Raw genomic sequence first — 23,155 nt, 5'->3', positions numbered from 1 at the left:
GAAGTTTTTCAAGATATTTTATATCAAACTTTATATGCTCATACATATTGATGAGAGAAATCCAATGACACCAACATTTTTCAACTTGACTTCAAATTTGTGTTGAGCTTAATTTCAAAGAAAGTATTATTTCAAGATATTTTAATCAAACTTTATTTGCTCATACATATTGATGGGAATTATTCAATTTCTTCAACATTTTTGAACTTGACCTTTGAATTTACCATAACCTCACTTTCCATAAGCGTGTGTTTAGCTCAGTTTCAAAGAAACAAATCAAGATATCTTATCAAACTTATTATATGCTGATATATATTGAGGAGAACTATTCAAGTTCTTCTTTTTTTTACCTTGACCTTTCCTTTGACCTTGACCTCAGTTTTTCTCAAATTTGTGTTTAGCTCAGTTTTTAAGAAACTTTAATTTCCAGAGTTGTTTAATGTAAGTTTATGCATTGATACATTATTTGGAGAAAAATTATCAACAGTGTCCAATTTTTAGCTCACCTGAGCTTAAGGCTCAAGTGAGCTTTTCTGATCTATATTGTCTGTCATAAACTTTTCGCATTAGCTGAAGGCTGAAGGCTGGCATTTTATAAAACATATATTCTTGTTTAAATATACATTTAATTGAGTTATCATAATTATAAGATATGATGTTTTTACTGCCTTATGTAAATGCAAGGATACTATTTACAGGTTGTTGGATATTTGCAATTATCTTGAAATTTTATAAATACATTTACTTGTTGCTTATTCTTCTTCATAATATTTTTAAAGTTTTTAATGAAGTAAAATTCTCATTCTGTAAGGTGCACCCTATTATTTCTATCCCTCGGCGGGGCCCTTGCTGAGTGGTCAGTTTTCTAGTTGTGTATTAAACCCAGTTTTAAAGAAACTATTCAAGGTATTCTCATCAAATCTCATACACTAATAAAGATTTGCATTAGTAATGAACCCTGGGTGGGGCATTCATGTCCTATTGACATATTTCTAGTTTGATTTGATACTTTGCCAGATATGATAGTTATAATAAAGCTAGGATATCTGATATCATTCTCCAGGTCTAAATGATGTTAGCCCATCTAATAAAGCAAAGAGGAAGTATTTAATTGTGTTATTCAATTAGAACATAGATTACGTGTAAAATTTGAAAGTGAATATGTCTGCAAGTTCAGCTTAAGGCATTTTGATTCATTAACTCATTTGAAAGTATAACATATACTTACACATAAGAGGATTAAAATTATCAATCTATAATTAGTATGTTAATGTTGTTAATTGAGATATTTAGCTAGGTCAGCTGATGTGAAGAAATTCACCGAGTTTAAAGCACAGCTGTGCTAAGGGCATCAGTTTAACTCATTGACAAATATTTTAGGCTTTTAAAATAAATTTTATTGTTTCTATCACAAAATGATCTAGAAGTTAGTGGAACAAATGGATCGATCACTTACCTTTAGTTGCAAAAGAAAATGACCAAATATGTAGGGGGTCAGTTGTGATGGTAGATTTCTTTATTTCTGATGAAAGCTGAATCTGTGAACATCCAGTGAGGAATGACTGGGACTGGAGTAGTTTTATAATGTTTAGGAGATTTTTGTTTTCATCAGGAAATACATTTTTTTTTTCTGCAGCATCTAATACGTGACTTTGGAAATAACCTCAAAAGTATGAACTAAATGAGGAGCCACTTAAACGGCTATTATATTTATGGAAAACACAATTAGGTGTCACTGCGATATTGAAAGCCTAGCGGCACTCTCAAGTAGATCCAGGAAGATGAGAGGAAACAGTACTTTGAAATCAGGAAAATGATATGTGAAAACAATTTTTGTATGATCTACTGTTTAATTTAGCAACTTAAAACTCAAAAATTAATTTGGACAATATTACTTATTCATCATAATAAGATTGCATGGTGTTGTCCTTGATATCTTTAATGATGTGAATGACATTTATATAACTTAAAGAAATAATGTCCAAGCTAACTGCAAGTTCCTCTCCAGTGGCCACTATAGCACATTTAAGGGAACTTTGATTTTCAATGTTTTTTAGCTCACCTGAGCCAAAGGCTGGTGAGCATTGTCTGTGCATCCATCAGTTTGTCTGTCCGTCTGTAAACTTTTCAAATTTTCAACTTCTTCTCAAGAACCACTGGGCCCATTTTGAACTAAACTTAACACAAAGCATTCTTGGGTAAAGGGGATTCAAGTTTGTTCAAATGAAGGGCCATGCCCTCTTCCAAGGGGAGATAATTAAGAATTAGTGAAAATTTAATGGCATCTTTTCAAAATCTTCTCAAAAACCTGACCTAAGCCAGAAAAGATTAAACTTATGTAGAAGCTTCCTCAGGTGGTGTAGCTTTGTTCACATCATGACCCCTGGGGTAGGTAAGGGTACAATAGGCGATCAAAGTGTTAGTAATATTTAGAAATATAGAGGAAATAAAAAAAAAAACTCTTCTCCTTAAGAACCACTTGGGCAGAAGAAATGAAACTTTTGTGAATGCTTCATGATATGGTGTAGAATCAAATTTGTTCAAATCATGATTCCTGGGGGAAGGATGGGACCACAATGAGTAATCAAAGTTTTACATATTAGGAAGAAATAGGAAAAAAAATCTTTGAAAGTCTTCTCAAGAACAGCAAAGCCAGGATTAGTCATATTTGTGTGGAAGCATCCTCAAGTAGTGTGGATTAAATTTATTCAGATCCTGTCCCCTGGGGATTGGGTTGGGTCACAATAAGTGGTCAGAGTTTAATTTATAATTTGGAATATGAAGGAAAAATCTTCTTCTCAAGAACAGCAAACCCAGGATATTTATATGGAAGCATGCATCCTCAGGTAGTGTCAGTTCAAGTTTCCTCAAATTATGACCCCTCAGGGTACATTGGGGCCACTGTGAGTGGGTGATCAAAAATTACATTTTAGAAATACAGAGGAAAAAATCTTTAAAAATTTTTCTTTTCAAGAACCACTGGGGCAGAAGAGTTGAAACTAGTATGTAAAGGCTTCATGATATGGTGTAAAATCCAGTTTGTTCAAATTGTGATCACTGGGGGAAGGATGGGGCCACAATGAGTGATCAGAGTTTTACATATTAGGAAGATATAGGAAAAATCTTTTGAAAGTCTTCTATTCAAGAACAGCAAAGCCAGGATTTGTCATATTTATATGGAAATATTCTCAGGTAGTGTAGATTCAGCTTTGTTCAGATCATGGCCCCTGGAATTAGGGTGGGGCCACAATGGGTGATCAAAATTTACATAGAGGTACAGAGGAAAATTAAAAAAAAAAATCTTCTTCTCAAGAACCTGACTGGACCAGAAGAGTTGAAATTTATGTGAAAGCTGTAGAATCAAATTAAAATTTTGTACAAATCATCACCCCTTGGGGTAAGTTTGGGCCTCAATATGTGATCAAAGTTTTACAAAGGAATATATAAAGGGAAAAGATCTGCTTATGAAGAATAGCTGAATTAGCAAGGCCATAGTGACTCAGGTGAGCATTGTGGCCCATGGACCTCTTATCATGACCCCTCCAAATCACAGCCAAGTAGATGCAGTTTCTCATATTAAAGGAAATATTTATTTTCTTCCCAAAAGAAATGACCTTTTCCCCATAATGTTTTTAAAATTTTAAAGTAAAATTCTTCCCAAAAAGAATGAAAAAGGCTTCTTTTAACATTTCAATGAAAACAATGATTTTGAGAAATGTAGAGATCCTTGGAATCTAGGATAATGTTCAAGTTTAAAAATTTCACCAATTCTTCAAGCCTTGGTCTCGCTCTGGATTTTGGGTATATATAACAGAGGTAGGTAATTTTTGCCTCAATCTACTTAATAATAATCTTGTAAGGGATATAAAACAGCAAGCTATCAATCACTCAATGATTTACAATGTAAAGTTCTATATCTTTACCATGCTTATAAGTACATTGTACTAAAAACTAGCATTTAAAAAATCATAGAAAATTAAAGATATAATGGCTCTCCGACTCAGTGCCATATGCCAGTACTTTTATTTCGAAATTTTAAAATTATATTCTGGTCTATAAATATTAGGTACATCTGTTAAACATAATTTATGAGTACAAAAACTTATCTTCATTGCATATATATTATCCATTGTCAATGCTCGGTTATCATGTTTATTTTATCCAGGGAAGCTCAGACGAGTCTGAGAGCGATGATGATGATGAGCCCGATCCCTCAGCTCGACGTGAGCCCAATAAGTTTGACAACTTGTGTGATGGTGTCACCAACACTATGGCCTATGTACATGGAGCTATGCAAGAGGTAAACTGTGAAATAAATATTCATTTTGTTTAAACGTGTTAAATATGTTGGATAAAAAAAATTATGAAGAACTTAAATATCTAATAGCTTATGATTTCATGGCTGACAAGGGTTAATGTTTGAGACCTAGATTTATGTAAAAATGTGCTAGAAATGAATTTTCCTAGGTTTCAAAGGATTATTGCACAATATTAATAAAGTTGTCACAGAAAGTTTATAAAATAAATTCACAAGTAACCAAAAATTATTGACTTTATTGCAATTAATATTCCTTGTAGTATTTTGAAGAAAATGCTTAACCTACAATGTTTACCTATATACATGTACATTGTATTTCTGTTGCAGCTTCTAAATATGAAAGATGAGATGCTAAAACATGCTCTCCCTCCTACACTGCTGATAAAACTGGCTACAGTCACTGGCAAAGTCTTCAGAAGGTATGTAATTAAAACTGGCAACAGTCACAGGCAAAGTTTTCAGAAGGTATGTAATTAAAACCGGTAACAGTCACTGGCAAAGTCTTCAGAAGGTATGTAATTAAAACTGGCAACAGTCACTGGCAAAGTCTTCAGAAGGTATGTAATTAAAACTGGCAACAGTCACTGGCAAAGTCTTCAGAAGGTATGTAATTAAAACTGGCAACAGTCACTGGCAAAGTCTTCAGAAGGTATGTAATTAAAACTGGCAACAGTCACTGGCAAAGTCTTCAGAAGGTTAATTTCTTAAACTAGCTGTTGTACATAGTGTACTATTGTACATAGTTTAAAAATATTTTAAAACAATCAAACCTTGTTATCTTGAACTTGATTATGCCAGAAAAAAAATGGAGTTATCTGAGGATTTTAGATACATAAAGAAATAGTAGTTTTGACTTCCAACTCACTTTGACATATCCATGGTATTTGAGGTATTGATGTTCATGGTACCGAAGTTCATTTTGTTATAGAGTAGTTAAAAATGAAATAATTCAAGTTGTTAATCTTATGTAAAAGTAGGATGAAATAAAAACATTATATATATTGAAAAGTTTATTTCTGTGTTTAAGTGTGAGTGACCTTAACATGCCTGTTAATGAGCTGGTCAGACTCGTGCGAGTGTACTCAACACCCTGGGAAGAGAAAAGTGCTGCACTCAAGAAACTACATGAAGATTATGAAAATAAACAAAGACAGCTGAATATTGCTGTAAAAAGACTTCAGCTTGTTGATGCACATGTAAGTTTACGTAAAACTATGAAATGATGCTGTTCTGGAGGTGGGGGTGTAAATTAAATTTTTTTTCATATTTAATATACTTTTAAATTTCACTAATAAAATAATGTGGTCTACTGTGGAATCATCATCGTTTTTGGGGGGACCAAAGTTGTTGGATTTTGTGTCATCCTAACCAAGGAATTCATATCCCCAAGATTGATAACATTGTAAGAAAACCAGATCATTGAATCTTCTGTATGTATGATCAAGTTGCATATGAATTAAAACTCGTGCCCTCACAAACCAGTAGAATTTTGGTTGCCAGTAAACATTGACCCCTGGCCTTGAATTAAAATGATTCCACAGTATATTAGCATCTTTAAAAATGATGTATCATTTAAGCTGATCATTTTATATGTCAATTTCCAAGAGATGAATATTTTTTGCATGCTCTATTAGCTTATAGAATTCCTTTTAATTTCATTTTCAGTCAAAGAGAATTGCCCGGGAGAAGCGCATTATGAACTGGGAAAAGTTATTTGCCAAGATTATGAGTAACAAGGGCCATGGCAGAAGATGGAAATTCCTGATTGAGACTATCAAACAGAAAGCAAAACTGGGGTATGTTTACAGAAAGTTTTTGTTGTATGTGGGCATGTAATCTCAAATTTTTTCACACAAAAGTGTCAATAATGGGAAAGTGGTAAGTGGCCATTGTAAGATGCAGAACTTGTAGATGATCACATACCACAATATTTAATTGATCCCTCCTGATAATACTAGTTTTGTATCACATTTTAAAAGTGCAGAAGTTGTTGACTTAACTTGAAAAATTTCTTTTGACAATGGACAGACAATTACAAGATTTTAAAAGTATAACCATTGAGAATGATGAATCTGAAGTATGATTATAAATAATTTACTACTCAAAGAGATCATTAATTTTATGCATGTATTACGTCTGAATTGGAGACTACAGATGTACCTATTTAGATAACATACTGTGTTATGCATAGTTTGACTAGCACTTTAAATTTTAAGCTTAGGCCAAAAAAAATAATAGTCTTGTTTCCTGCTACCAGCCTGAAAAAAATAGGGTAGGTAGGTAGGAAAATTATTTTATTTCATATTTTTATTTTATTTTTTTCCGACGGCATTTTTTAGGATATGAACTAATACAAGATCAAATCAAACATGTCACAGGTCAATATTGTCTTTTAAAATAAAACTTTCATGTCTTTTTATGCACAACTCAAGTGGTATTTTATGAAAGTCCATATTTAAAACAAGAATTTCATGAAATGCTTGTTTTGTGTTAACACAGAAACCGATTACGGTGACAGATCCATGAAATTCCAGAAATTCCCGATTTTTTTTCTTCCAAAACTTAAAAAAAACTTTAGGGTCGGGTGCAAAAAAATAGGATAGGTCGGGTAGCAGGAAACAAGACTATTATTTTTTTTGGCCTTATAAGGTAATAAGAACACTCAATAGATGAGAAGGAAGATGTATTGGACTGCTCAAAACACTTGTTATAATTCACTAACTAAATATTTTGCTAAGTGTTTTATTCCGTTTCATATGGAAAATGAGGAAAAAAAATAAAACAAATCTGATGAAATACTTACATCATCTTGATTTTTTGCATTATTTAGGATTCATAGGGGGTATAATTATCAAGTTGACAGGGGTGACATTATAGGTTCACATTTTTTTTTTTTTTTTTTTTTTTTTTTTTTTTTGTGGCATGCCATTACTCCAACAATAATTGTCAAGTAAACATGAAATGTCACTGAACAGTATAGTAACTTTAGGATATAACTATTTCTCTAATTAATTTTTGCTCTAGTGAGTAGATGCATATATGTGTATGTACAATTAATAGTTGGAATGGATTTGACCTCAGTCTGTTTAATATTTATGAACCCTGTAATAGCATGTTAGCACACATTTGATGGTAGCTAGTACACAGCTTAATTAAAGACAAGTAACACGTATCTATTCACATTATAAACTTCCAGGGTTCTCCACATTTGAAAATTTAACCATGGAGGAAGCTGCGCAAAGGTGCAATGCAACCAAAAACACAGAATGCATGTTAGACTTCCTAAACTTCATTAATCAATGATTGGTTTCACAAAACTTAACCACAGCAACACAAAAAGTTGAAATAACCAATAATTGTTTAAGGTTAGCTAAAAAAAATAAAGAAAAAATGAATATGTATCTTACTCTACAAACGTGCCAAAACTGGTCCAAAACTGTAGAAATATTTTGAAGGAATTTCAAAATAATATTTTGATACAGTAACCATGGCAACAGTATTCAAAAAATGATATACAGAATTGATGTTACCTGTTATATGAAACGTTTTATTTAAATATGACTAAAACTAGTGAATTGGTAGTACTTTGAAAAAAAAAAGTTAACAGACACTCAAACAAACGAAAGCCAATATCCTACTAATGCCCAAGCTTTTTTTAACTGCATGGTCTATGAAAACTTACTGGTGGCATGCATGGTAAAAGTAACTTTGTATAACCAGGGGCATAAATTTGCATAACTGTAATTTTGCTTTCTCTATTCTGTCTTTTTCTAAACGTTCTTTTTTCTACATATTGCATTTTCACCGAGTTTCCTCCATTGTTTATTCCTCCATGTGCCCCAGTGCTAAAACAGCGCCACGCGACGTTTCATAAAACGGGAGGTAACTCTAAAACTAAGACGACGATTGGCACTTACGTACATTTTATCAGAAAGATAATAAAGTCAATACTTCAAAACAAAGCATGAGGAATTGATTAAATACAAAGAATAGGAAATTTTGAAAGAGCTTATTTTTTTTCTGGGCATAGAAATCGGATGATTGTTGATTATCGTGTTGTTAATTACTGCTCGTTATGTCATTTTTTTTTAAATCTGTTATCGTATAGTGAACACGTTGGAATTTCTCGAAATTACGTGTATGTGTATAGGATATTTAATTTTCAAGATATTGATCATCAGCTGATTGACTCTCCATTGCCACGCTTCACAGCATAGTCACCGATCAGCGACCGTGTTTAGCACAGTCCGCTTTCCTTCGTGCCATGCGAGATGCATGACAGTCGTAGTATAAACACAATTAACTACTCGAGTCATTAAAAAGTAGGTGTAAATACTAAAATACTAAAATGCAGTAAAAATTTAATCATGGCGACCGCCGATTTTAACCAGCTCGTTTAACCATGGCGCACATGAATTTAACCATGGCGAGCCACCATGGTAAAACCCCTTGCGGAGAACCCTGAACTTCTGCATGAATCTGAATGAGGCTTGTGAATGAGAACTTCAAGGGAAAATGTGGAGTGACATGCATGTACATGAAGACTTTAAGTAACATTAAAATTAAAAGGTTTTGCAGTGCTTGAGAATTTCAGGGGAATTAAAAGTGGTGCAATTTCACCCCAAAGGATTTCTTCTTCATATCTTATAGTTGTTCCCACAAATGTATATTTAGATTATAAGTAAAATTAAAACTTTTATTTAAAATTGTTTGTATGCTTTCAGTCTTGAGCATGTGCAGGAGTACACAAGAGCTCTAGAGGAAAGTTCTGATGAAGAAGAAGATGAGGAAGACGACATGCCAATGACAATAAAACGACCGGGAGAGGACAGCGACAAATTATCAGTGAGGCTATATAAATTTAATTCTCTGGTTCTCAGGCCAATTTTTTCCAAAACAGATGTGGGCCGGAGGCCTTTTTTTTTTTTTTTTATAGCATTTTATTGACGATAAAGTAGATGAGGGAGGTATTTTTTTAATACCTGAATTTTCAATACAATTATGATAAAAATTCTTTGTTCATGATATATTTTCCATACTTTCCATGTCTGATCAAAAGGTTTGCATTATCCATTGCTTGTCAACATGTGAACATCATAAGCATTATCTTCAAGTGTATTTTTAAATGAAGTAGCTAAGTTTTCTTTGAAAATGACTACCGGAAGCAATATTTGAGTACTAAACTACGAGAAAATGAGGACGGAACTTTTTTTTCGGGATTGGTCTCCACATATCCAACTTTTTATTTTATCAAAAATATTATAAAATTTGGAATGCGGCTACCTCAAAACGGATATGCGTGGACTTGAGAACCGTAATTTCAATTTTATATAGCCTAAGATTTATTCAAGACCGTAGTCTATGTGCCAAATAACATATCAATGCTTTCCTAGGAATGTTTCAAGGGTTATTTTGCCTATGCTCGTTGAGTAACTTTTATAATACTTTTATTAAGAATAATAAAATACCATTTTAAGATAGATTCTAATTGGATACCATGTATATACAATATAAGAAATGCATCACTACTGTATACAGGGAAATTTTCGCCCCGTCCGTCCTACTCAAAGGTGGGCGAATTAAAAACGCGGTGAATTTAAAAATCACAGCATAATTTTTTTAAACAGGACTGTGATTGAACGAATTTAAAATGGGGGGAAATTATTTGCAAGTGTGAAAGGGCAAAAATAACCCTGTATACAGTATAATTTATTGAATTCTAGAGATAGATTTTTGCTCTTCTGTTTGGAACTGTACTAAATGTTTACCTGGTTGCTATGGTTACAGGACCTTGAAGAAGGTGAAGAGGATGATGAGAAAACATCGACAGGTAAAGACAGCAGCGAGGAGACAGAAAAATCAGAAAAAGAGGAGGAGGATTCTACCAGAGTTGGCTCCCCCAAGGTAGTTAGAGGGTCTACCTATCATTATTTTTTTTTTTTAAATTCAGTTCTGTCTCTTTTGGCATCTCCCCTTTCATCTTTTTCTCTTTCAACACTTTATTTGTACAAAGTTGATGTTGAGTCCATGCATTGTGAAATATCTGAAATTTTTTACCAGAAAAAAATCATCTAATTGAGACTTAAAAAAAAAAAAACATGAGTGTATCTTTTGGAAAAATTTCAAATGTATCTGTGCAATAACATTCTAAAACTTGAACTAGTTGTTAGTGATTTTGAGATTTTCTCTGTAAGAAAAGTTTTCTAATTTAAAGAGACAAAAATTGGGAAGTTGACATTGTTTTATTGAACTTCTGAATAATTGCACCTTGATCTGAAAATATCAAAGATCAAATATTTGTGATATAAAAAACAGAAAGTGAGATTTGCCTCCCCTAAAGAACCTCCGGCCCCAGTGTATGTAAAACCGCCCTCTAGTGATGTCACAGTGTGGACAGGTGAACCAGAGTATGACCACTACCTGTACTGTAGAGTGTACCAGCCTACCAAAGTAGAGGAGCGGGAACTAAAATGTGTCATTACGCTAGGGGACCAGATTAAAAGGACCAAAAGGATTGATGCAGAAAGGGTGAGATAAATGAATAAAATCTTTAAAACTTTGAAAAGTAATATTTACAGTAAAGCCAATGTAAATTGTTAATAAGTCAGGAGCTGTTTACTGTAACAGTTATGGAAATTCCATATTTGTCATGGATTTTACTTTCAAAATGCGGATTACGGATTGACCTCCAGAAATTATGCTCTGAATTTTATTTTTTTCTATGTCATATTTATACCTTAACAATTATATGAATTCATTAAAAGACCTTCCAAGGCATTGCTTTTTATTTGAATTAATTGTCATTTTATATGTATGATACTTTCTGATACAGATGATAACATAACAATCAAATATCATCCAAATATAAAAGTTATCAAATGTACATTTGAATATAAAGCCAAGGTATTGGCAACTCAAAATTATAGTATACCGATGAAAAGCTCAAATTACGGACAGAAACCATTTACATGTAAATTGCTGAAAACTGCAGCATGGGGGTAAACACCTCTGTAAGTTAGACATTCAAGAGTTGTCCCCCATAAAATGCTTTGGTTTATAAATATTATGTACATTTTTTTCCACATTGAGATTTTTTTTTGTTAATTTATGTTTAATTTTCATTTTTTTTAAATTTTCAACAGCCTGTCTCACAGCCCCAGCCTGAAAAAGAAGAACCGAAGCCAAAAGGCCGAGGTCTAATTGGTTCAAGGGCAAAGCCAGGAGCGGAAGGTATGCTAATGCACCAAATGTATATCATGTTTATAAACACATTGTTATCAGATAAAAAAGAATTTTTATTGTTTCTGAATGATTAATTATAGTAAAAGATTTTTAGATATGCTTTGTATAAAATAAAAACAAAACAAATAAAAATGGATCAGTATGATTTGAATCCTGTGTAATCATACCTTTCTTGACTTTGATTTTAGAAGATGAAGGGTAATAATTTAAAGACTTTATAGTTTTCTTTTAATTTGATTAAACTATTTTGCCAGATTTTAAATATTAGGCTACTTTGGATACAAATTAAGTGCATGTTCATCAAATGTTAACAAGTTCATTTAAACATTTTATGTTTTAAGTGTAACATGCATATATATTTGTTTTGATTTTAAGCTTACTAAAATATTAAACCATGCAGTTTTTAATGTTTAAATTTACAACTGACCAAATTCAATCTGTAAACTAATATTTTGCAACATTTTAGCATTAATTGTATGAATCTAGGCAAGAATCGATTATGAGGCTAGTTTCTTAATATTTTATCTTGGCATGAAAAATGTCTGCTTTAATTTGTGTAATTCTCATTTTAATTTAAACATGGCACATGAACAACAAAAAGCAGATTTTTTTCATTTGAAAACAATTTAACTGACAAAGAATGTAAACCAACTTTCTAATGCTGCAGATACCACCATTTGTAAAATTTCAACCAAAACCAGTTTATTAACTGTATATGAGTTGTTTAATTCACCCAAACTTTTCATACCTTTTTCTGTGAGTTTTTCAATGATGCATTTTTTTTTTTTTGGTGGTATGAAAATTGGTTTACTGTATGTTCAAGCTACTTGTAATTTTGTGGTGTATGGTTGTGCTTTGATTTGCTAACTTTGCTTTAGACAAAATGGCTCAATTCAAAAAAGAGGCTGAACAAAGAAAAGCTGAACAAGAGGCAAAAACAAGGTATATATTTATTGTCCTATTTCACCCAGCACTTTTTTTATTTAAATAATCAAAATATTTATTTCAACTTCACATGCAGCACAGAAATGTTATTGGAAAACTATTAAATAATTTAATTGGAGATCCTGGGAAAAGGATGTCTGTGTATTGACTGATGTTAATAATCATGCAGTATTAATTAAGTATCATATGACATGATTACATCCCTTACATGATTACATCTATTACATGATTACATCTCTGACTTGATTGCATTTGTTACTTATTGAAGTTACAAAACTCATTTGACAAACCTATTTTTGTTACCACAGTGCTAAAAAGCTACACAAAATGGAATAGTTAAAACCTTTTTTTGGATAGAATTTTTACCACTTATAGTCACTGTGCATATTATATTAATTTCACCAATTTTTTTACTACTTTTTTGTTCACGATGCTAAATAAATAGATTGCTTTATTGGAAAGCACATTTTAATACACACAAGCTTAACTGATGTATTTGCAATAATATGTGAGTACATTTCAAAATATTTCTTGTTTATGAATAAATTTAGCAATCAGGATCAGTCAGGGGCAAATACAGGTAAGATGAGTGTTGATAATAATGTGGAGGTGGCAGAGGAAGGAACTAATGTGGAAAAAGTGGAAGATGGAGAAAAAGTGGAAAAACCAGAGATTGTAATCACTATGCTGTTTTCTGGGGAACCGGAAAGCAATGAAGAGGTTGATTCAAAATCTGAGACAAACACAGAAAAGGGAGATAACTCTGAAAAGGCATTGCCAAATGATGAAGAGCAAGCTGATGGTGTTGAAAAATTAGAAGAAAAGAATGCCACAAAAGTTGAGGAGGGAAAACCTGATGATTCAAAGGATGAAGAAAAACCAGATCCCTCAAAGAAACCAAAAGAGTCAGATGATTCAAAAGATGAAGATACCTCAAAGACACCAAAGGACTCAAAAGAGCCACCAAGAAGGAGATTTGTGAAGGACCTGAAAAAGTCCTCAGAATCAGACTCCAAAAAGATGGCTCGGTCTCTGTTGCAGCAGAAGAAGAAAAGTGGGACTGTTCCAATGAAACAAAAAGGGGTTGTCAAGTCTGGTTCCAGAGAACCAGCCAAGAAGGAAGATTCCAAAGAGAGGGGTGGGCAGGATGAGGAACCACAAGCTGCAGAAGTTGAAGAGTACTGTGTTGTATTGTGTTTATTAGTTGTACTGGTAGAGGCATGCACCATAGTTTAGTAGTTAAATTATGTATATTTTCTCAGACGTATACACATTTCTATATTACATTTACTTCTTGATGTGGTGTTGTAGTTGATATGGTAGCAAGTCTTTTAATATATTCAGATCTACTTTGTTTGAAGTGTTTATTCATCCAGAATATTTCTTTTGGAAGCACCCCTATCATTGAAAGTTTAAATGCTGGGATTGTGGTTTCTTTTCAAGTTTTTGTTCTATCAATTTTGTATGTGTGTGTCTTTTTACACATTTAAAGACTTTTTCTCTTTCTCCAGTTCAGTCATATAAGAAACAAATTCTAAAAAGAATTATCTACAGTATGTGTCTTTTTCTGTACAATGTAAGCTGAACATGCATTGTTCCCTTTGCTCAATAATACATGTCTTGACAAGTTAGGAGGACTGAAATAGCTAGGAAATGAATCCATTTCATTATTTGAAATCATATAACACTGGTCACGGCATTTTTAATCCATTAATGCAGTGATCAAATTTTTTATAAAAGGATTACTTGTGGCTACAGTTGCATATGCATGCATGATGATTTTGTGAGAAGTGATAGAAATAGGACGGTATACTGTATACATGGATATATTTACTCATCTTATTAATTAATGCGAATCCGTACCATGCAAGCATATTATGAGGGGGAGTTATTTCCATGATACATGTATAAAGGCATTAGTACAATGGGGGTGGGGATGTTATTTTTGAGAAATCTTTTTTTTTTATGGCATATTTAGTGTAAATAAACCCCACAAGTAGATTTCCATGTTTACAGTATTGCATGAGCAACATTGCATGAAGCATTAAGATTTCCCCTAGTAGCTGCATTGGGTTTGCAAGATGGCAAGTTTTTCAAAACCAATATTCTTGAAATAAATGAATGTTTTTAATATCCTGTACCTTATGAAACCATATTTTTTATTAAAAAAGATAGAGATAAATTGATGGCTTTTTATATGCATGTTGCATGTAGTATAATGAGAAAGTAAGATTTATGTAGAAGAGTTGAGTATTAAATTATTTATTTTTAGCATGAGAGTTGGATTTTTTCATAGAGATGTTTTGTATGTGTTAAATAATTTATATAGTTACATGCTGAACAAATAGTAGGAATTTAAGTTACAGTAAAATTTTCCTGGATTCTAGTCTTAATGTCTAGTCATTATGATTGTGAGCCATTTTGACTTGCCATATGTCTTTAATATAATCTTTCCTTTACTGGTAACTAATACTAAATCGCTCCTAGATAATATCATGTATTTATTCTAGAACCTCTTGATATTTTTAATTTGTAATAATATTTCCTTTTTTAATTTTAAAAAAAAATATGTTTTATATTTTTCTTGTAAGATAAAATAATGAAGGCAAAGTAAAAATGAGACGTATTTCATTTCTTATGCAGCCATAATGTTAAAAACTGTCCAATTTTGTTACCTTTAACACGTTTTTGTGTTTTGTTTACCAGTTGTTTTTTTTTTTGCCTTCATCAGATATCAGGAGATATTTTTTGACATCCCAGAATACTTTGGAAATGATAGTGTGTGGCGTAAAGGCAAGGAGGACGAACCCAAAAGCCTGAAACTCTCCGTTCATAAAGGCCCCACAGAAGAGATGTTCGCCATGGCAACCATTGACTTGGATGACATTTTTGAACAGGTACCCAATACAGTCAAACCTCGTTATCTGGAATTTGATTATATTAGATGGTTAATATTTTAATTAGAGATTTGTACATTCTGTATTGTGCTTTTTTATGATTGTTATCTAAATGTAAATACAGATATTGCTATATTAATTAATACATGTAGTTAAGGTTAATTTTGAATACAATAAATACAAAATCCGAGCTGCAGCTCTGTAAAATAAGTATATATTATACAGTATTTATTGCTTAGCTCTGTTATGTACATTTTATTCTCAATCATTCTTAGCACTTTTAAGTCCACATTGACTTAATATGTAAAGAAAATCTTTCCTATAATTAAACAAAAACAAAGCACTGAGAATGAAACATGATTCAAGAGTTATTTTCTTTTATTAAACTTGAAAGATTTACTTATCTCAGTAACCAAAACATGACTATTAATGTATTAAAAAAGCATAAAATTTCAATGGCATTTAATTGTTTAAAGATGTTTCAGATTGTGCAAAATCCTGTTGATGCATTCTTTAATTAATTATTTTTGTTAACAGGACATAAAGACTGTGTTCCTCGCAGAGCCTCACGGGGATGATGATGTTCCTCCTCCCCCAGGGGAGAGAGAGAAGGTAGAAGAATTAGACCTCAAACCCCCCTCTCCAAAAACTGAGAATGGGACCCCAGTGGAAAAGCATGATATCCTCAAAAAAGTGGAGCCGCTCCACTTCCCAATCTTTGCACTCAACCCTAAGAAGACAGATAATGTCCATGAGCCGTGTGGAAATGTGCCCATTGTGTTTTACTTGGCCAAGCGGGCAAAACCCAAAGTGTGGAATAGAAATAATGGTAGGAGGTTCAGTCTATGGATGTTTATTCAAAAATCTTGATAAGAGTCTGTTTTATTAAGGATAATAGAAAAAATGTTTACTTTGAATTGAATTTTAGATACAGAAAACTATGTGCAAATTCAGTGAAGAAACATTGCATTACAGTTTCTTTTGAATTGGTTGTTTCCAGAGGAATACTTATTTTTTTTCTCTTCTGCATTTGAATTACTTTAACATTGATTCAAAAGACATTACTTTAATATTGATTCTAAAGACTTTTTAATTTTTCCTTTGAATTACTTTAACATTGATTCAATTAATTTTTTTTTTAAAAATTTAATTCTTTGATTGGTTAATTTAAGCTTCATTGTTGTATTAATTTCTTCTTTATACAGGCACTGTACCTTTCAATGATTTTATCATGGACATTGCTGGCATCGATCTTCAAACCTGGAAAAAAGAGGACATGTTTAAAGAAACAGAAAGTCGAGCAGCATCAGCCATGGAGTGGCAACCAGAGGTGCAGGTCAAGGTTGTAGAGAAAGAGGTCATCAAAGAGGTCATAGTTCAGGCAGAACCAAAGATCATTGAGGTCCCTAAGACACCTCCTCCTGCTGAACCAGAACCTTCAAAAGAGGTAATATATAATTGTGTGTGTGTGTGTGTGGGGGGGGGGGTTAATAAAATGCTAGGCAAAACATAAAATAATGCCTGCAGATGTGACTTCTTCACAATTTGGGCACAGATTCAGATTTATGAAGTAAATTATACTTATTAATTTACTTATAAGTACAATTACTAGTGAAATTGTTTACTAAAATACATACATGTATTTCCGGAAATATGTTGAATTTTTTATCAAATGAATGTACACGGAATATATCCATGGCTTCAGTTCTTTTCATGCCTAAGTCCCTGCCATATAGTTTTTACACATGTACATAAGGCAAGTTTATGACTTCTGTATAAATTTGTCTTTTAACAGATTGTTGATGGTGTTGTAAGTTAGAGTTATATGAAAATACACTTTGAATAATGTCTTTTTCAACAAGTTTTATTTTACATGTGTGCAGGCAGTTTGTGACACAGCACTTAGGAGGATAGAAAACATAATTAAAGAAAACTATTATGAACAAAGTTGTGTGAGATTGTGGCAAAGAATGGATGAATTCATTAGTGGTGAATTGAATTTCCATTAGGACAGCAACTATATACAGTTGAACTTCGGTATCTCGAACACTGATATCTTGAATACCATGGATATGTGGAAGTGTCATTTGGAAGTCCACACCCCTTATTCTTTAAGCATTTTACTCTGAACATCTCGAAATCCTCGGATATCTAGAAGTTTTTTTCTCTGTCCCATTGAGTTCGAGATAATGAGGTTTGACTGTATATTTAAGTTTTTAAAACATGCATTTTTAAAAAAGTTTACCTTAAACAAAATGGCTGTCAAGTTGGCATGACAAAAGTTCCATATTTTGAAGATATGAATACTCACTGGGTTTTTTTTTTCAAAGTTCACTGCAAACATCATTTTGCACTGTACATGACTGTATGAATATTTTTTGAGCAAATGAGAGATTTTGGATTAACACGATTGATCTGAACACTTAATAAAACACAAGATTGCATTTTGTATGTGTAAAGTGGTGGACTTTTAGTGTCAAAAGTTTGAATCTACTCGCACAAAAATTTTGAAAGTGAAGATTTATGTAATAGATTAGATTAAAAAAAACAGTAAGCAGATCATGCATTGATATTAATGATTGACATTTTATTGTAAAATATTTATTGAACTATATTTCAGTCTTGAATTGTGATATTGTCTTAATAAACTTGCAGGATATGGTCACAAAAGCGGAATATGACAAGCTGATAGGAAAACATAGTGAGGAATTACAGCTGGTACAAGCCGAGTACGAGTGAGTGTCACTAAATGTTGGGTTGTATTTGAGAGGGTATGGTGGTCACATGCTCCGACATTTCTCATCTCTCCAGATTATCAAAATCATTCCATACTATCTACTAACTAATGCCAAGATAAAATATTAATTTAAGTTGCAAGAATATTTTCAGTAGCATTTTACATGTATATATTAATTTTATTTGTTTTGTTTATATAACTAAATGTTTATACATTCAATTTAAAAAAATGTTGAACCAGATAAAATTACCAACCCTTTCTTGTCTGATTATTGTGATGCTACACTGAGTTCTTTGAAATCAAAATTGATCTTTTCCTTGTTTTGCCACATAGAAAACGTCTACAAGAATTGTTGGAGAACCTGCAACAAATGCAGCAAACACAGCTTGAACAGAAAGAGTTGCTCCTTCAACAGCAGCAGCAGCAACAGAATCGCCCACCACTTGTTCACCAGCGTCCAGTGTCCAGCAGCAGTAAGCGGTCATCTGCAAGTGGAGGGCGAACCTCAGCTGTACCCCCTAAGACCCCCTCACAACTTCAGCCCTCCACCATTGTGTCTCCCAGTCTTGGAGTGAGTCAAGACATAAACTTGCTGCCAAAAACACCACAGACCTATGACACTCTTACACCTATTGGGTAAGTTTATTTTTATATAAATTAAAAATGCTGCACATCTTGTTAGATTCATTCATCATTTCTATAATTCTTCAATTATTTTTAGGTATGAGTCCAGAACAGAAAATCAGTCTTTGGGTCACTCTATGCCAGATCTTCCCTCCTTCCAAAGGAAACAATTCAAGGCCAGCAGGCCCCTCCCAACACTGGGTTCAGATGTTCCAGAGGATGTAAGAGTTTCATGTAGTTCATTGGTTGTTTGATCAAATATATTTATTGTAAGAAGTCAATTTACATTGCACATAAGAAAGTTTGTCTCATGTTTTAAATTTTCTACCTTTGCAGTATAATTATTCCATATAGATTTTATTTTAATAAGCTAGATCTTCAAGAAAAACAGAATAGATAGATTGATGACAGTGATGAACAAGGCTTTTTGAGATTACTGGCCAATTACTGATGCATTTGGTATATGCACTATTTATAGCTGATATCCTGTTTTACATTCATTCTGGAGACTACATGTATTTATATATAGTCAAATCTCTGATGCATTTGGGGCCATGTTCTGTTTACAGTTCATGTCATGTTGGGCCTGTTATTGAGATAACTAGCCAAATTGAATGGGTTTTTGCCATGTTCTATTTATAGTTCATGTCACGCTTGGCCTGGTTTGAGGAGACCAGTAAAAAACACCAACAGGAGAACCAAGAGCGGACCATGAAAACCATCCAGGAGGAGCTAGAGAAGAAGCTGGCTGGGCAGAATAAACTCAGCCGGAAAGAGGAGGGGCTGTTTGATGCAATGAAGGGTGAGGGATATTTGATGTCATGAAAAGGTCTTCTTATATGTAAATGGAATATTGTTTTGTAAATTAGGCCATTCCAAGTTTTTTCTATGTTTAGCGTCCACCCTTCTTTCAAAAACCTACCTACCTATTCACAAAAAACACACAAACCAAAAAATAAAACACAAAGACTTTATAGTCATAAAAATGACGTCATTCAAAGGGTTTGATTTGTTAATCTATTTTTACTCGTAGAAATATCTATTCTTCAGCAAAATCCAGGTATTAAATGCTTACAATATTCCTAATATGGCATACTGTAAACAAATATTTAGAGAAATTGACAGAATTCAGGGATTGCGACCAGAATAATCAATTTCAGGACTCCTGATTTTGTTTGTTTTTTCTAATATGGGGTGTCAAAAACTAAGGCGCTCGCGGACGCTAAACATAGAAAAAACTTGGAATGGCCTTACTGTGAAATCACTAATTTTCTTGGGGGATTAATTTTCACACTGTTTTCGAGATATGAGGAGACCAATGAATTCATGTCTATCACAAAAATTTTTCATGCATATATTAACTACCCAAACCTCGAAAATTTGACCTCGCAAAAATATGTATTTCAGAGTATTTGCATTTTAAACAAAAATTTATAGAGTTATTATTGCAGCTGTAGATTATTAAAAATTCACAAGGAAAAAAATTCTTAGAAACGTTATTATGATGAAAAGTTTAATTTGTTATACAAAATATCTTGAATTTTACTTGCATTTTTCTGACTGTGAACATGTATTTAAAATCATCTTTAAAAGCATTATTTGAATATATAGTTGAATTCAATGATTTTTTTTTTTACTCTACATTTGAAGAAACAAAAAGAGAATTGTCACAGTTTAATAATTTCAAATTGTTGCATTGACTGAAAAAATATTACCAGGGTAAATAAATAAATTACATAAAACTGCTGATTATTATAATTGTTAATTTGATGTAGACATTTTACAGATGTCAGCTTGCCAGCGTTGTTTATGCCAACAAAAACCAACAATGCCACCATCTACAATCCCAGGGCACATCAGTATTTCCATCCTACGGGTATGTTAATTAAGATAGATAAAATGTCATACACTCTCCTGTCCAACCTTTTAACTAGGTTTTTTTTTCATAGGAATACCTAACACTGTCTACTCTTTTTTTTCTATTATTTGGTAAAATAGCTATTATCGATATAACCATAGGAACTCTTCGGTATTGGAGACATGCTAGGCCTATGTGTTTGAGATAAAGACATAACAACAAACTGAACATAGCTGAATATTTCAGAACATTTATTAGATTTTGTTGGTAATAAGAAGCAGAATTTAAAGGAAGTGAGACATTGATCACTCTGACAAAAATAAAGATAGGGTGTGAGTGTAAATTGTATTACAATTAAGGTAGCAGTCATTGTTTACCTCCAAAATTTGTACCAAGATATTGCTAGCTTTGGACTATCAAACTCCAAAAAGAGAGTGTTATCAAGGAAAATTACTCTAGATAATTAATTATGATAAAACATATTGTAAAGGATTGGCTTCTAAGAAAGATAACTCTATCATGTTCTTTTTAGAAAAGTTTATTTCTTAGCAAGACTTTGTCTGAAATGTCTAAGAGTATACAAAATCTGTTTGAATCCTCCGTTAGAAAAATTTTATTTTCGTGATCAGAGGGCCATGTCACTTTAAAGAGAAGTTGGTTTTATTCTTCTGAACAAAAAAAAAATCAATGCCATGATGTCAAAGACACATTGATAGGATACTTAGAATTTTAACTTGTTCAAGACAGAACTTTATGAAAATTAAAACTGATTATTTCAACAAAGGTTTTCTTTGATTTGATTTTGTTTGTGAGACATAAGTGCAAGTCTTGTTAATTTTTTTTCAGGTTCCACAGATTTAAGGTTGTCCCAACCTCCATCTGTATTCCAGTTACCTCCCCTTCCACAGAAATCTGTATCCTTTATATGTTTGCTTGTATCAACCTATACAGAATGAAGCATTTTCAAGCTAAATCTTGTCTTAGTTTACTGCATACCAAGTTATTATCACCATGTGTTATATGCACTCCATTGTAGTCTTGCAAATGACATTGCCCTCTTTCAAATTCAACTAGACACAGTTCTGTTTAAAGAGAGATAAATCTTTCTCTGTTGAAATGGCCCAATGTTGAAGATGCCCACTGACGATGAGGGGAAAAATAAAATGGGGGGAGGGGAGGTTTTTTTTGTATAGACAAAGGCAGAAATGGGGGCAAAGTTTTCTTAAATAGATGATGGCAAAAATAAAATGGGGGCAAAGTTTTCTTATATACAAAGAGTATATAACTATAGGTTTAATATTGAAAGGAATGTAATTTAATTGTGTTAATGGGCAGAAATGACCTCTCCTTAACCTTTCTTAGAGAATGTCAGTGGTTAATCTCTTTGAACTGAGTAGAAATTTTAATCGTAAGGACCAAGCTTGGCTGATGGACAAATACATTCAACAGCAGGAGCCCCTACAGAATGTACACGGGACAGTCCCACAGACCCCTGCCCCGACCCAGGACCAACAGAGTGTTAGGGAAGATAGCCCAGGCAAACAAAGGGAGAAACCCGCACAGATGTGAATCTTTTCATACATTCCCTAGGAATTATTCATATATGTCAAAGGACATGGATGTTTGTCAAGTGTCTTATTTGTACCTATGATGACAAAAGCAATGTACATGTATCTATTTTGAGAGTCAGATTTTTGAGTTGGTTTCTGTGATTTCTTGTTTATATCTAGCATCTGTGATACCTTTCCAATTTTATTATTTTTATGGATATTTAACTTTTAACCCGTCCAATTTTTATCAAAAAGTTTTATTTTTAAGAATTTATTTTTTTTATAGGATTGTTTTAAAATTTTGATATATAAATTCTGATATACTAGGTAACAAACACAATTACTTTTCACAATTTGATTTTCAAAGCTATGTAATATCATTGTGTCCATGAACATGATGAAGTATTTAATTGTATTTGTTGAATTACAAGTACTAGGTATATTAATATAATAAGAGTCTGAGTGAGATTTAGATATCTACACCTTAAGTTACATATCTGATATTATCACTATATCACATAAAATTTTCAAGATAAAATTTATTTTTAAAATTATACAATTGCAAAACACTTGCAAATCAGAATACTTATATGTGCATGTATGCATTTAACACTGTGCAATGTTTTGTACATAAATTCTGTCTTTATTATCATGGTGTGAATCTAAGGTGTTACTGCTGTTTCAGAATGTCAAGAAATAAATCCGTTTTCAAAAACGTTCCATGCTCTTTGTATTTTCATACAATTGGATATTTACACGCAGCTTATGTTAATGTAAACTTAAGAATAGTTGATGTAGCTAATATACTAGAAGTGAAGATTTTAATACTTTTCAGGGTCCTGAAAATTTTATAATACTGTTTAATTTACATACAAGCTGTATATACATTATAGTTTACACTTCAGAAAGCTGAAGAAACAGATAAAAATGTCAAATGCTGGAATTATATATATATATATATATATATATATATATATATATATA

At 32.4% G+C, this 23,155-nt stretch overlaps 1 protein-coding gene across 2 annotated transcripts in view; it reads left to right on the top strand.

Moving 5' to 3' along the window:
* The window catches only part of LOC133178549 (titin-like), a 32,491-nt gene extending 10,087 nt beyond the window's left edge, over window positions 1–22,404 (top strand). Inside the window, exons 3-22 of one of the 2 annotated variants that reach the window (XM_061313254.1) lie at window positions 4,166–4,300; window positions 4,646–4,737; window positions 5,346–5,514; window positions 5,984–6,114; window positions 9,043–9,163; window positions 10,106–10,222; window positions 10,634–10,846; window positions 11,461–11,548; window positions 12,439–12,502; window positions 13,057–13,683; window positions 15,237–15,402; window positions 15,940–16,231; window positions 16,608–16,849; window positions 18,058–18,137; window positions 18,473–18,775; window positions 18,861–18,984; window positions 19,406–19,565; window positions 20,550–20,639; window positions 21,468–21,535; window positions 21,984–22,404. In XM_061313254.1, the coding sequence (XP_061169238.1) occupies window positions 4,166–4,300; window positions 4,646–4,737; window positions 5,346–5,514; window positions 5,984–6,114; window positions 9,043–9,163; window positions 10,106–10,222; window positions 10,634–10,846; window positions 11,461–11,548; window positions 12,439–12,502; window positions 13,057–13,683; window positions 15,237–15,402; window positions 15,940–16,231; window positions 16,608–16,849; window positions 18,058–18,137; window positions 18,473–18,775; window positions 18,861–18,984; window positions 19,406–19,565; window positions 20,550–20,639; window positions 21,468–21,535; window positions 21,984–22,190 (3,489 nt within the window). In that variant the 3' untranslated portion in view covers window positions 22,191–22,404. The remainder of the gene's footprint in view (window positions 1–4,165; window positions 4,301–4,645; window positions 4,738–5,345; window positions 5,515–5,983; window positions 6,115–9,042; window positions 9,164–10,105; window positions 10,223–10,633; window positions 10,847–11,460; window positions 11,549–12,438; window positions 12,503–13,056; window positions 13,684–15,236; window positions 15,403–15,939; window positions 16,232–16,607; window positions 16,850–18,057; window positions 18,138–18,472; window positions 18,776–18,860; window positions 18,985–19,405; window positions 19,566–20,549; window positions 20,640–21,467; window positions 21,536–21,983) is intronic. The other variant, XM_061313253.1, reaches the window with a different exon arrangement.
* Window positions 22,405–23,155: the final 751 nt, after the last annotated feature.

Source organism: Saccostrea echinata, unplaced genomic scaffold (assembly GCF_033153115.1).
Source record: "Saccostrea echinata isolate AGI-Se365-2 ecotype Australia unplaced genomic scaffold, CSIRO_AGI_Sech_v1 ptg000003l, whole genome shotgun sequence".
NCBI lineage: Eukaryota > Metazoa > Mollusca > Bivalvia > Ostreida > Ostreidae > Saccostrea > Saccostrea echinata.
This window is presented reverse-complemented; position numbering and strand designations above follow the sequence as displayed.